At 48.5% G+C, this 15,000-nt stretch overlaps 1 protein-coding gene across 1 annotated transcript in view; it reads right to left on the reverse strand.

The window, feature by feature from the left end:
- The window catches only part of nid2a (nidogen 2a (osteonidogen)), a 54,668-nt gene that overhangs the window by 6,853 nt on the left and 32,815 nt on the right, over nucleotides 1–15,000 (reverse strand). The window contains 14 exon segments of the mRNA XM_048258750.1: nucleotides 637–808; nucleotides 1,266–1,395; nucleotides 2,153–2,325; nucleotides 3,228–3,452; nucleotides 6,967–7,077; nucleotides 7,080–7,193; nucleotides 8,061–8,190; nucleotides 8,642–8,748; nucleotides 10,507–10,734; nucleotides 11,184–11,334; nucleotides 11,336–11,418; nucleotides 12,889–13,113; nucleotides 13,336–13,572; nucleotides 13,872–13,997. Coding sequence (XP_048114707.1) covers nucleotides 637–808; nucleotides 1,266–1,395; nucleotides 2,153–2,325; nucleotides 3,228–3,452; nucleotides 6,967–7,077; nucleotides 7,080–7,193; nucleotides 8,061–8,190; nucleotides 8,642–8,748; nucleotides 10,507–10,734; nucleotides 11,184–11,334; nucleotides 11,336–11,418; nucleotides 12,889–13,113; nucleotides 13,336–13,572; nucleotides 13,872–13,997 — 2,212 coding nt within the window.

Here is a 15,000-nt window from a genome sequence, read left to right on the forward strand (position 1 = left end):
TTTTAGTAGTACATACTACATAAAGCATTATATCTCAATGTAATATTTTCAAATATAATTTACTATGTGAAACTAAAGTTTTGTGGAACTAATGTTTGTTTCTAATAGCTTGTATTTTTGTAATGGCAGTAAATTGCGTTTTTGCCGTTCAATTTGTATTGGGGCGAAATGACAGAATTCCGAGTATAATTCCCCTACACATGAGCAATGCCTCTGTAATGCACATAACCTCGAGTGACAAACAGCATAATCCACCAACCGGGCCCGAGTTCGTCAGTGACAAACAGCATGATCCACCAACTGTGCCCGAGTTCGGCAGTGATAGGTAGCAGGAAGTTACATCAAGGCAGGGACTCTGAAATGGGCAAGACCGCTAATTTGAAGTGAATTTGAATAAACCAATCACATGCCACCAGTGTTGAATTTTGATCTATCTACCGTATCTTATCTTAATCAAATTCAGCCGGACTCCGCCCACTTTGTGCGTCTGACTTCGCTCGGGCCACAGTGTGCGTGCACTGTCGGCAAAATACACCATCAAACTCGCACCCCAGGACTCCCTGGAAGAAGAGATATTGACCCACCTGGTAAAATAAAGGCTAAATAAATCAAATAAATACAAATAATCAGGCCTACCCTGAGGATGAATCTACGATGATGGCTCGCGGGTTCACCAGGTCCTTGTCGATCAGGACCCGTCGCCCAGTGCCGTCCAGGTTGCTCGTCTCAATCTTGTCCATGGTGCTGTCCACCCAGAACATTCTTCGTCGGACCACATCCAAAGCCAGACCCTCTGGACTGGTCAGACCTGTTGTGTGTGAAGCAAATACACACAAACAAACACGTAAATCACACAAACACACAAATAAATACTTTGGCACACAAATGAAACTGCATTGTTTATATGACTCAACTCTAATGTTGACATTCAAGATGTTTTCAGCATCAACATTTCTTTCACACTCAACAGATTAATCTGGCAATATTTAACAATATGATTTATTTGTGTATGTGACAGATATATGGTGTACACTTCAGAGAAAACTGTGTGTGTGTGTGTGTGTGTGTATGTGTGTGCGTGTGTGTGTCCAGACCCATAGCATATGAGAGCATGTGTGCTGCCAAGGCACTAACATGTGTACAGTCAGTGAATGCATGTGTTAACTGTTAGAGCTCTAAACTGTCTGCATTTTTCAGGCCTGTTGAATCTCTTCTTTTTGACAAGTGTATATGTACCGACACATGTTCAATGCAGCGGTTCTGACCTGTGTTAATTAGAACCTCAGGTTCCGATCCAGCCGCCAGACCAGCTCGGTTGATGGTTCTTCCAGCGATGTCGGTCCAGTAAACTTTCCTCTCCAGACAGTCGTGGGCGACCCCGACCACAATAGACCCCTGGAACAGCACCAAGCAGAGCCGAGTATTGAGGAAGGAAAAAACAACTAATAAAAACAATGACAGATCTGGAAGCTACTGCATTTAGCATTTAGCATTTAGCATGTGTTTCTGTATCACAGGAGGGACATAAATGCATACAGCAGAGGCAAAGTTAAGTTGTCATGGTCTTACAGACATACAGTACACAGTCCTATGTGCCCCATAATATGGAAAAGTGAACTGCAACTGCAACGTGACATTCAGTTCCTAATCTAGATTTTACGCGTTTCATGTTAACAAACTTCCCTCACAAATGACATATTTTTAGCATATTATGTATACTGTAAATACGCTAAAAAATCCTATTCATACATTCTCAGGACAAACTACCCACATTTCTGTGGGCTGAAGCAATACAACAGAGGGGGCAAATACGACACAAACGTCTTTAAAAACATCTATAAACTTATTTGGCATGGATACAATAGGCCAGGTGTGAGCCGGATCTCTCCAAAACTGACTAGATATAAATTTTATGAACTTGATAATTTAATAACAACTCTCTCGACTCTATAAATCTGTAAACTCCATAATTCAGTAATTTGACATCACACTCTAACTCCGAAACCTCCACGTTATAAATGAAAATGTTGCTTGCAGTCGGGCAGCAAGCAACTAGCCCATCCACTTGCAGTCAGGCAACTAGCCCATCCACATGGGTCCTGAGGCTAGCATTGAATAGCATTCCATTAGCGTGGTAGTCTAAGAGTCTCACGTGGAGCTGCAGCAGCACTGAGGATTTGTCCTTGTCCATGCGGGTGCCGGTCAGCGGCAGAGCACCAATCTGCTGCCCTTGAGCGTACAGCAGGGACACGCCCCCAGTCGGGGGTGGGGTCACATCAGGGCGGGGCAGTGGACGCTGGGTGGGAGGAGCCACAGTAGGGATACCTGCACAGCAATCGACCAATGGTTTGGAAAGTTAAAAACGTTTTTCTACTGCGTAGGACTTTCATCATAGGTAACCCTTTATGTGATGTTATGAATCCTAATAAATAATGGAAATAATTTCCCACTGGCCCATGAGTTTATACCACGTATTTTCAGTAGGCACAGCTGAAGTGCCCTTGAGCAAGGCACCTAACCCCTTACTGCTCCCCGAGCGCCGCTGTTGTTGCAGGCAGCTCACTGCGTCGGGATTAGTGTGTGTGTCACCTCACTATGTGTTCACTGTGTGCTGAGTGTGTTTCACTAATTCACGGATTGGGATAAATGCAGACCAAATTTCCCTCATGGGATCAAAAGAGTATATACTTATACCTATACTTATACTTATACTTTATCCCAATCTCTGAATTAGTGAAACACTCAGCACACAGTGAGGTGAAGCACACACTAATCCCAACGCAGTGAGCTGCCTGCTACAGCGGGGAGCAGTGAGGGGTTAGGTGCCTGGCTCAAGGGCACTTCAGCCGTTCCTACTGGTCGGGGTTCAAACCGGCTACAAGTCCGAAGCGCTAACCAATAGGCCACTGCTGCCCCCAAAGTTTTAAGTTAGTATTTTAAATACAAATACAGCACATAGAAAGTCTGAATTTCACAAACTACACTGGTACGTGAACTGAGCAAAGGTTTATAAAGGTTTATAACCTATCTGGGTGTGTGTTTAGGATGGTCAGGGGCTTGTGTGCTTACAGGCTGGCTCCACAGCATCACTGGCCTATCTGGGTGTGTGTTTAGGATGGTCAGAGTGTTTCAGGGCTTGTGTGCTTACAGGCTGGCTCCACAGCATCATTGGCCTATCTGGGTGTGTGTTTAGGATGGTCAGAGTGTTTCAGGGCTTGTGTGCTTACAGGCTGGCTTTACAGCATCATTGGCTCTGGTCCCGGGCACTTCGCGTCCATCCTTGTCCACGCACCAGCAGTAGCTGCTGTCCCCGTAGCACTGGACGGGGTTGAACTCGCCAGCCGAGTCACATTGCGGCAGGTAGTGGTGTGGGTCCGGCTGGCTACCGTAGTGCTCGATGAGGCTGGCCCTCCAGCGCTCACAAACTGTCTCTGGACGCTGGGTTGGTGGCACTGCCATCACACACACACACACACACACACACACACACACACAGAGAGAGAGAGAATATAAATACAATGTTTAAGTTAAGTTTAAAGTGTTCAACAGACGATTTTGTCTGAAACGACTTAAACAGATAATGAAAGTAAAATGATTCATGACTTGTTTGGGTTCTGTTTGCTAACTTTAGTACACTTCAGTCTACTTTGTCAAGCAAGTTCACAGCAGACATACACAATGTATTCATATATCCATACTTAGACTACCATAAGTGTCCATAAGGTTTACTAAATCAGGGCTGGAACTAGTAAAATGTAAATTTGCAGATGTGTGTATACATCTCATATTTGTACAAGATGTGCCATATTTAGACACACTGTTAAACAAGCTACTGTGTGTATGCCCTAACAAATTTGAGCTAATGCACTGTGAGGTGACAGGTTTACAACAAGGTATTCCATACGTGTAATAAATTGAACAGACAGCAGTTAAAAAAAATAAAAAATGCAAAGCGATTTCACTTTACTTGGGAGTGAACACCCAGAACTGTTTCTTTCTCATGGGAAAAGTTCAGGTTCAAAAGATCACACCACATTTCTGCACTGAACCTTTGTAAGCAAACTAATCATTTCAGCCTAGTGTTTAAAGAGAAGGCGGCCCCATTCGGACCCATCAGTACCATTAATCTACCCCATGGCACTTAGTGGTTGTAAAGTAACCATGCATGGCTACATAACTAACCTAATAGCGCACACAGGCTCAACAGAGGACATCATCTGATAGAATGGAGGTCTGTAAACTGTGTTAATGTTTAGCTTTACGTATAAGCTGTCTGCTGGACCTGCACACAACGGCACGGAAGAGCTTTACTATCCAACCACATCTGAGACTCCACTGTGAAGCTCAAACGCTGTCTGTATAGGTTGGAGTGCAGCCACGTGAAAAATGTAACGTCTGCCAGGTCTTGGGAAAGAGACGGATATTTTAGGACACAGTGCACAGCAGGATAGGGTGGGGGTGGGTGGGGGTGTGAGTGGGGTGACATGGGTTGGGTTGCTTGGGGTCGCCCTTGAGTATTCTGTATAACACACCTTCACTATCTCTGGCTGGAGCCAAGCGTGTTTGTCCAGAGGAATGTCATATATTTGCATTAGCGGATCCCCCCGTGTGTCCGAGGCCAGGCGGGCCCCAGTGGAGGCGTCCAGAGAGGCCGACGCAGGGCTGAGTGCTCAGGGAGGACAGCTGCGGGGAGATAAGCTCCACAGCTGCCCAGAGCGCTGCCCGGGTGGTGCAGAGGGGGGTAAAAATGTGTGCGTGGGTGTGTGTGTGTGCGTGGGGTGTGTGCGTGTGTGTGTGGGGTGGGTGTGTGTGTGTGTGTGTGGGGGGGTGACATTATGGGGTGCCCAAATTAAACAGACGCTAATCCTTCAGCGTCTGCGCAGAAACCTCTATCTCTCACACACACACACGCACACAAACACGGAACGCCATGCAGAGACCTAAAACACACACACACACACACACACACACACACACACACCACACTTGAGAGGGAATCTGCCCTCTCCCTCTTGTCCATGTCTCCCACAGGTGTGGATCTCCTCAGCGTTAACATATTGTTTACAGACGCAAATACAGGGGCTCTCTATACATGAAGCCTCCTCAAAAAAATATATTATTCCCAAAACCCTTCCATTGTACAATGTTATGTTTGCTCTTGCTTTTTTCCCTCCTCTCAGAAGTCTATGTTTCCACTTCAGGGATAAAAAAAAACGAAATGGTTGGGGAGTTCTGCGAGAGTGCGGAAAGAAAAGAAGGCATTTGGGACGGGGGTGTGAAGAGTCCACCCGCCCCGGAGTGTGTGTGAAGCGTCCGTCCGTGGGCAGACTGGCCTCACCGCACCGCACCGCCCGGCTCTCTCTGTGCTGCGCTGTGTCATCTTCTAAAGTACAGGCTGGGAGCTCGTCCTTGTTTGTTTGCTACAAATTAAGGTGTTAAGGATATATCCTATGAGCGGCCAATTAGCTAATTACAGCACTGAGGATCCTCCACGCTCCACCACACTGGTTTATTTTGATACAACATCTGGCAGCGGTTTGAAATCCCTGTGCTCAGTGTCACACAAAATTGCTAGGAGGTCTCCTTTGGTCCCTCCTCACAGTGTTTGACAGTGACATTTTACAAGACACAGAGACGTCTCCGCAGGTATGCTGGCCTTGGGAGTGGTGAGAACTCTATGAAGAGTTCATATCAGGGTCACAGCAATGGATTAGTGAAACACACTCGGCACACAGTGAACACACAGTGAGGTGAAGCACACACTAATCCTGGCGCAGTGAGCTGCCTGCAACAACAGCGGCGCTCGGGGAGCAGTGAGAGGTTAGGTGCCTTTGCTCAAAGGGCACTTCAGCCGTGCCTACTGGTCGGGGGTTCGAACCGCAACCCTCCGTAACAAGTCGAGCTATTAATTTTATGTAAGGGATAATGTATAGAGCGCCCGGTCATTATGGGGAAAATAAGTCCGAGGGATAACGGACCCCGACGCCAGCGAGGGGTCTTTATTTCGCCCTAAAGGGACTTATTTTCCCATAATGACCGAGTTTTATACGATATCCCGCCTATTATCGGGCTTCTTGCCAAAAACGAAAAAAATAAACTCCATGATATGTCTTATTACACTTATTTTGTTACCGTTTTTCGCCGTGGCTTTTGCTGAGAAACAAATAGTTTGCAACACGCTGAACTTGAATCAAACATTCTTTAGAACACAGCTGATCAACCGTCTGCTTTCACTTTTGAATGAAGTTCAAGCACAAACTCTGTTTGCCATTGACAGCGGTCATTCTTGTTTTCAGAGGTCCTTTCCCAAGAAATAATGACCGCTAGAACTTTCGGAAATCCCATTCAAGTCAATGGAGCGTTCTACTTGCATTGTGAAGAGCCGTATAATAAATGCTGATATTAAAGGCATCTTAAGCACTGTTAGTTAAAACTTGAGCAATACTACACAGTGTACAGTGATATTTCAAAGCTGATGCGATAGGCAATGTTGGAAGCGATCTCAAGATGTACATTCTGTGTCACACACAAAGTCTGTGTTACGTACTGGCTGTACATAACCCTAATGAGGGTGTGGAGAGTGATGAAATGTTGACTTAAGAAAGGAAATTCTAATTATTGTATAGGAAGTTTGAGTGGGGCTTCTATGCCTTTCATTTGACAAGACAGTGGAGACAGTGACAGGAAATGAGTGGGAGAGAGAGTTGGGGTGGGATCGGGAAATGACCGCAGGAGAGAGAGAGTTGGGGTGGGATCGGGAAATGACCGGAGGAGAGAGAGAGTTGGGGTGGGATCGGGAAATGACCGGGGCTGGACTCTAACCCGGGTCTCTGTGGGCACGTGGACCCAAATATGGTATGGGCACTGTACCCAGTTTACCATAGTACCCAGTTGACCCAAATATGGTACGGGCACTGTACCCAGTTGCGCCACAGCGCCCATGCTTGTTGTGTTTTGTTGTGTTACCTGGTCCATCGCAGTTGGTAGGAGGGGTGCCCGGGAGGGTCCTAGTGCCCGCCCTCTCCTGGCCCTGCACGTCCACACACCAGCAGTGACCCGATGAGCCGTGGCACTGCAGCTGGCAAACTGACCCTCCTCGTCACACCGGGGATCTAAGGCTCCGACTCCACCATGGGAGCCCTGCAGGCTGTCTCTGTGATGCTCACACTGGGTCCTGGGGCGCTCCGGGCGGACTGTGGAGGAAGGAGTGGGGGATGACAGGGGTGGTCATTCAGCGGGCGGACTCGCAGGGACACATGGATGGCTTTAAAGTTACACAATGCAGGGGTGATCATTCAATGGGCTGACATTCGGACTGAGGGACATGGATGGCTTTAAAGGTACACATGCATGAGCATTCAAGGGAGGTGAGCATTCAGCATTGGGCTGGACTTCAAGAGGGACACATGGATGGCTTTAAAGCGTACACAAGGGGTGATCATTCAGCGGGCTGGACTCAGTAGGGACATGGATGGCTTTAAGGTAAATGCACAATGCAGGGTGAGCATTCAGCTGAGGCCGGACTAGCAGGGACACATGGATGGCTTTAAAGGTACACGCGAATGCGGGGGTGAGCATTCAGCTGTAGGACTCCCTGCGAGGGACACATGGATGGCTTTAAAGGTACACAATGCAGGGGTGAGCATTCAGCGGGCGGACTCGCAGGGACACATGGATGGCTTTAAAGGTACACAATGCAGGGGTGAGCATTCAGCGGGCGGACTCGCAGGGACACATGGATGGCTTTAAAGGTACACAATGCAGGGGTGAGCATTCAGCGGGCGGACTCGCAGGGACACATGGATGGCTTTAAAGGTACACAATGCAAGATTTTCACCTCAATATACCGATAACCTTTACAAAGCCGATTTGATGGTAAACAAACTTGTAATAGGCGAATCGTTCACCTAGCATAGCTATACAGCATAGACGTAGCAGAAGTTTTGAAGACTCTGTGGTGTTCCTAAACTAGTTTTGTACATTATGCATTGTTGGAGTAGGTTGTTGTCCATGTAACGCATATAATATATCTTAACTGCCATGTTGGAGTGCTCACTCACCTGGCTCGTTGCAGTTGGGTCGTGGGGAGCTAGGGGGCGCTCTAGTGCCCGCCCTCTCCTGGCCCTGCACGTCCACACACCAGCAGTGACCCGTAGAGCCGTGGCACTGCAGCGGGCGGTACTGACCCGCCTCATCACACTCGAAGCTTAAGGCTCAGAGAGAGAAGCCGTCCTGGGAAGTCTGCGCGCCGTCTCTGTGATGCTCACACTGGGTCTTGGGACGCTCTGAGAAGACAAAGGACGACAATTAAACTCAAAGTCCAACTTCATTGTCTTTAACAACTTATTCCAGTTTAATCCCTATGTTGATTCAAATTCATTTTTTGACTCCAGTTCCTTTAATTCTGTTAATTACAGTTCAATTTGATTCAGCTCAGCTCAGCCCAGTTCAGTTCAGTTCAATTTGATTCATTCCCTACATCCATTGGCTTCATTTGGACAGGTATTCTCCTGGCTCGTTACCAGTTAGATTCGTGGGGAGCTAGGGGGCTCTGGTGCCGCCCTCTCCCTGGCCCCTGCAGATCCACACACCAGCAGTGACCCGTAGAGCCGTGGCACTGCAGCGGGCGGTACTGACCCGCCTCGTCACACTCCGGGACGAAGGCTCCGACTAGAGAGAAGCCGTCCTGAGAAGTCTGCGCGCCGTCTCTGTGATGCTCACACTGGGTCTTGGGACGCTCTGGGCGAACTGAGGTGGAAAACACAGGACACAGAAGCCCAGTAAGGAAGATGGGCGGACAAACTCACAGGAAACAGGAAACACAACGTAGAAAATACCAGGTGAGCCGCCAAGGAGAACTTCAGAGGAGACGTAAAGCAAACGCTGAGGACTCAGATGAAGGAGCTAAGGACCATGGAGGAAATGTGAAGCTGACACGCACCGCCACAGCCCAGCGCCTCAAGCGCAACACATAGCCTACTACTGGCCTGTGGTTTTAACGTCTGTCCAGACAAAACACTCCTGATGAAAAGAAACAAAACCAGATTGGTTTGGGCTGTGGTATTGCGTGTGGACAGCTCAGAGGCGACTAGACGAAAGGCTCCGTCACCACATCACTCGGTCCACGCCAGACACACACACACACCAGTGTGTTTCCGTTAGGGCTGGACTGGCGGTGGAGGGTGGAGGATTTAGACGAAGCTCAGGTCGCCTCGCCTTGCCTCTCACACTGGACCGTTTGCCGTTTGACAGGTCTGCAAGTGTTATTTCAGCTCAGAGAGAGATCCCATTAACATCTCCTTCACAGGGTCAAGGCATGTTTTCACTCCCCCCAACACACCTCCACCACACCTCTCCCACCCACTCCACCACGCTTTTTTTCTTTCTGAGGGTTTCAAGAAGTCTGCTGGATCTACACTACAATGGCATCTGGAAGTTGTACAGATGGTATAGTCTGTTTAATGGTGGCAATTACTGCCTCTCTCAGACAGATAAGCATTTCCAGACAATAAATATACAACACATGGGGCTTTCAGAGAATGACAGATGATTCATGGATGGCTTACGTATGCCACCAGATACACACAGGATATCTTTGAAACACAAACACTTTTTTTTTGCCCTAAATGAACGTGAGCAGCCGGCTGAGACACAAGGCCAACATGAGTCATTCTTGATCTTTCGCTTTTGAGCGGCAAAAAACTGTCTGGTGAATGTGTCAGGACCAATCTTCTCCAAATTTTACCTTGAGATAATTCCTGAGTATCCGTTAAGGAACAATGTGTCTGGTAATCCATAATGACAGTGGGACTGACAGGGTAAAGGTTGGGGTTATCCAACTGTTTCTTTCCACCTATGCACTGCTAACAACAACCTGGAGAACAGGCTAATTCACATAACACTATCAGCCTTGTACAAGGTCTGCACTCAGAACAACAGGTTTGTGTAAAGTAAGGAGGAACATCAACAACTAAAGGTCCTCTTGCGATAAGCACAGAGTCCATCGCAACTCATGGAACGTCCAGCCTCGGGGACATGAAGCATAGCTGTGGGCAGCAGGGTTCCGTGGTGCGGCCCATTTAGAGTGTTCCCTCGGACTGTCTAAATAACGGGTTCCAGCGCAAACATTCTAAATTCAGTGTTTATTAGAATCACTGAAATGAATACCATTCTTTTCCATTGTCATGCTTACAAATGCCAAAGTATGTAAGCTATGAGAAACAATAGATTTGGGCAATATACATACAGTACTTGGAAAGGACATTCTTACATTTTTGTGAAGTTTCATGTTTTTAATACTGCATAATGAAGAGACAAAGTAGCTAGTGGAAATAAATTATGTGTACCTCGCCTTGATAAGACCACATATCCTGAAAATAAAGTTCCTAAAAATAGCTTTAGGATATAGCGTAGGAAATGTGCTCAACAAACAAAATGGCCTTGCCTTGCCTTAGAAACACATTGAAAACACCACATATTACCCAGATAATTAAAGTGCGCTCTCACCTGGTCCATCGCAGTTGGTAGGAGGGGTGCCCGGGAGGGTCCTAGTGCCCGCCCTCTCCTGGCCCTGCACGTCCACACACCAGCAGTGACCCGATGAGCCGTGGCACTGCAGCGGGCGGTACTGACCCTCCTCGTCACACTGCGGGACGAAGGCTCCGACTCCACCATGGGAGCCCTGCAGGCTGTCTCTGTGATGCTCACACTGGGTCCTGGGGCGCTCCGGGCGGACTGTGGAGGAAGGAGTGGGGGATGACAGGGGTGGTCATTCAGCGGGCGGACTCGCAGGGACACATGGATGGCTTTAAAGGTACACAATGCAGGGGTGAGCATTCAGCGGGCGGACTCGCAGGGACACATGGATGGCTTTAAAGGTACACAATGCAGGGGTGAGCATTCAGCGGGCGGACTCGCAGGGACACATGGATGGCTTTAAAGGTACACAATGCAAGATTTTCACCTCAATATACGGTAACAACTACAAAGCGTTTGATGGTAAACAAACTTGTAATAGGCGAATCGTTCACCTAGCATAGCTATACAGCATAGACGTAGCAGAAGTTTTGAAGACTCTGTGGTGTTCCTAAACTAGTTTTGTACATTATGCATTGTTGGAGTAGGTTGTTGTCCATGTAACGCATATAATATATCTTAACTGCCATGTTGGAGTGCTCACTCACCTGGCTCGTTGCAGTTGGGTCGTGGGGAGCTAGGGGGCGCTCTAGTGCCCGCCCTCTCCTGACCCTGCACGTCCACACACCAGCAGTGACCCGTAGAGCCGTGCTTTTCGGCCGAGGCCCGGTACTGACCCGCCTCGTCACGCACCGGGGCCGAAGGGGCTCCGACAATCGGGGCTTAGATCCTGGGAGCCCTGGACGTTGTCTCTGTGGCGCTCACACTGGGTCTTGGGACGCTCTGAGAAGACAAAGGACGACAATTAAACTCAAAGTCCAACTTCATTGTCTTTAATAACTTATTCCAGTTTAATCCCTATGTTGATTCAATTCATTTTGACTCAGTTCCTTTAATTCTGTTAATTACAGTTCAATTTGATTCAGCTCAGCCCAGTCCAGTTCAGTTCAGTCATCCATTGGCTTCATTTGGACAGGTATTCTCACCTGGCTCGTTGCAGTTGGGTCGTGGGGAGCTAGGGGGCACTCTAGTGCCCGCCCTCTCAGCCCCTGCGTCCACACCAGCAGTGACCCGATGAGCGTGGCGCTGTGAACACTGACCCTCCTGCGTCACACTGCGGGGCGAAGGCTCCCGACTCCACCATGGGAGCCCTGCAGGCTCTGTCTCTGTGATGCCACAATGGGTCACAAGAAGAGCTCGGGCGGACTGTGGAGAAGGAAGTGGGGGATGACAGGGGTGGTCATTCAGCGGGCGGACTCGCAGGGACACATGGATGGCTAAAAGGTACACAATGCAGGGTGTGATCATTCAGGCCCGGACTACAGGGACACATGGATGGCTTTAAAAGGTACACAATGCAGGGGTGAGCATTCAGCCGGTTCATGAGGGACACATGGATGGCTTTTAAATGCAGGGGTGAGCATTCAGACGGACTCGCAGGGACAATGCTTTAAAGGGTGAGAGCATTCAGCGGGCCATTAATGCTTTCATTTACACCCAACATATGACGTTACATATGAAGTTACATTTTGGATCAACTGTCCCAATAACAATAACATCTACGGTAGTAGTTTCTTTGCTTTTGTTTGTTTTGTTTGTTTTTAAAGCACATGTTCGGGCCTTTTGTCTTCATTCAGATAGGACAGTTAAGAGTGACAGGAACAGGGTGAGAAGGCTGCTCTCCGTGATTTGGGGCATATACATTTTTTGGTACATATTTTTTTGCTAGACTCAACAACCGCCAAATTCAAATTCCTAAGTAAACATACTTGGCCATTAAAGCATAACTCTGATTCTGATTCTGAAACGAACTAGAGAAAACAGAAGCAGGAGGTCAACATGGGCACAGATGAAGCTCTGAAGGGAATATCTGAGGAGGCATAAAATGAACAGAGAAGAGCCCGATCAATGCACTAATAGTCAGGCTACACCCACTGTGCAACTGAAGCGCTCCGTTAGCTTAGCATAGAAATAGAAACTTTTTTGTATCGCTATCACGTCTAGTGTAGCCACTAATTATACCGGAAGCTAACTGTAACAGCATACTGTACGGTCAGCAAATGGAACACTTTAGTGATGTGCCTGGTTTAGCCTTTAAGGAGGAGGAGTGGAAATGTGAAGCTAACTCAGCAACTTACAAGAACTGCAGCAGGAGTTCTAGAGTGTTTCTAAATGGCTATTCTGTATTCTAAATTCTCTAGAATATTCTAGAATCTAGAATGTGGTGAATATTTTCCTGAGGAACTCACTCACCTGGCTCGTTGCAGTTGGGTCGTGGGGAGCTAGGGGGCGCTCTAGTGCCCGCTCTCTCCTGGCCCTGCACGTCCACACACCAGCAGTGACCCGTAGAGCCATGGCACTGCAGCGGGCGGTACTGACCCGCCTCATCACACTCCGGAACGAAGGCTCCTAGAGAGAAGCCGTCCTGGGAAGTCTGCGCGCCGTCTCTGTGATGCTCACACTGGGTCTTGGGACGCTCTGAGAAGACAAAGGACGACAATTAAACTCAAAGTCCAACTTCATTGTCTTTAACAACTTATTCCAGTTTAATCCCTATGTTGATTCAATTCATTTTGACTCAGTTCCTTTAATTCTGTTAATTACAGTTCAATTTGATTCAGCTCAGCTCAGCCCAGTTCAGTTCAGTTCAATTTGATTCATTCCTACATCCATTGGCTTCATTTGGACAGGTATTCTCACCTGGCTCGTTGCAGTTGGGTCGTGGGGAGCTAGGGGGCGCTCTAGTGCCCGCCCTCTCCTGGCCCTGCACGTCCACACACCAGCAGTGACCCGTAGAGCCGTGGCACTGCAGCGGGCGGTACTGACCCGCCTCGTCACACTCCGGAACGAAGGCTCCGACTAGAGAGAAGCCGTCCTGAGAAGTCTGCGCGCTGTCTCTGTGCCGCTCGCAGTGGGTCTTGGGGCGCTCTGAGCCTCCTGAGCACATGATGAACGGTCAGTTCAGTCCTATTCTGCCCACAGTCCACTTCACTTCAGCTTTTTAAAATCAATTCATTTTGGATCAGCACAAATAATCAAATGCTGATATGCTTAATTTTCACATTTATCTGTGCATACCATTTGCACTTGCAGAGAAATATTCTCTTCATCCAGAACAGACTATGCTATGAACACAACAGCAAGAACAGGCTTCCACCATTTTCCCCTGGCAACCTAGATGAGTGAGTTTACAGCGTCATTGGAACCATTCTGATCATGCAGCAAGGGGAGCTTACCACTCTGAGGGTGGCACTGGAAGCCGTTGCCCTGGTACCCGGCCTGGCACTGGCAGTGGAACGAGCCCAGCGAGTTGGTGCAGGAGGCCTGAGCATGGCAGGGCTGGGAGCGGCACTCGTCCACATCTGGACATAGTCCACAAAGCACACGTTAGTCACATCTCTAAAGAAACCTTTACTCACCTCAGGAGGCAAGAGTAGGTGATGAGAGAGGGCATCCACACATTCAACTGGGCACACTGACAGGAGTAGAGAAATATGACAGAGGAGATGAAAGAAGAGGAGGAGAGGAGAGGAGGAGAGTAGAGGAGGAGAGGAGAAGAGAGGAGTGGAGAGGAGGAGAGGAAAGGAGAGGAGAAGAGAGGAGAGGAAAGGAGAGAAGAGGAGAGGAGAGGAGAGTGGAGGAAGAGAGGAGAGGAGAGGAGGAGAGGAGGAGAGGAGAAGAGAGGAGTGGAGGAGAAGAGGAGAGGAGAAGAGAGGAGAGGAAGAGGAGAGAAGAGGAGAGGAGAGGAGATGAAAGGAGAGGAGGAGAGGACGAGAGGAGGAAGAGAGGAGAGGAGAAGAGGAGCAGAGGAGAGGAGTGGAGGAGAGGTGTGGAGAGGAGAGGACAAGAGAGGAGAGGAGAGATGAGGAGGAGAGGAGGAGAGGAGAGGAGTAGAGGAGAGAAGAGGAGTAGAGGAGGGGAGAGGAGGAGAGGTGTGGAGAGGAGAGGAAAGGACAAGAGAGGAGAGGAAAGGAGAGGAGAGGAGGAGAGAGGAGAGGAGACATGAGGACTGTCCACTCCAGATAGAGATGCAGAGAGACAAGCAGGGCTGAGGGGTTAACGGATGTGTGGCTGGCCAGAGGGACATAGGAAGAGTTAACCATCCTTTGACCCCTTCATCACCTTCAGCTGGACTTCTCCTACACACATTCCCCCTGCTCCAAACATTGGCCCATTGTTTCAACTCCACCTCCCCCAGAACCCCCTCATCTCTCTACTTCTTCACTTCTCCCTCTGTCCCTCCTTTCCTCTCTCTCAATCTCCCTCTCAGTCCCTCTCTCCCTCCCTCCTTTTCTGTCTCAATCTCTCTCTCTCTCCTCCCCGTGGTTTTCCCTTCAGCCTGTTCACCTACAGAAAGTCCTAACT

This window comes from Alosa alosa, chromosome 1, assembly GCF_017589495.1.
Source record: "Alosa alosa isolate M-15738 ecotype Scorff River chromosome 1, AALO_Geno_1.1, whole genome shotgun sequence".
Classification (NCBI taxonomy): domain Eukaryota; kingdom Metazoa; phylum Chordata; class Actinopteri; order Clupeiformes; family Clupeidae; genus Alosa; species Alosa alosa.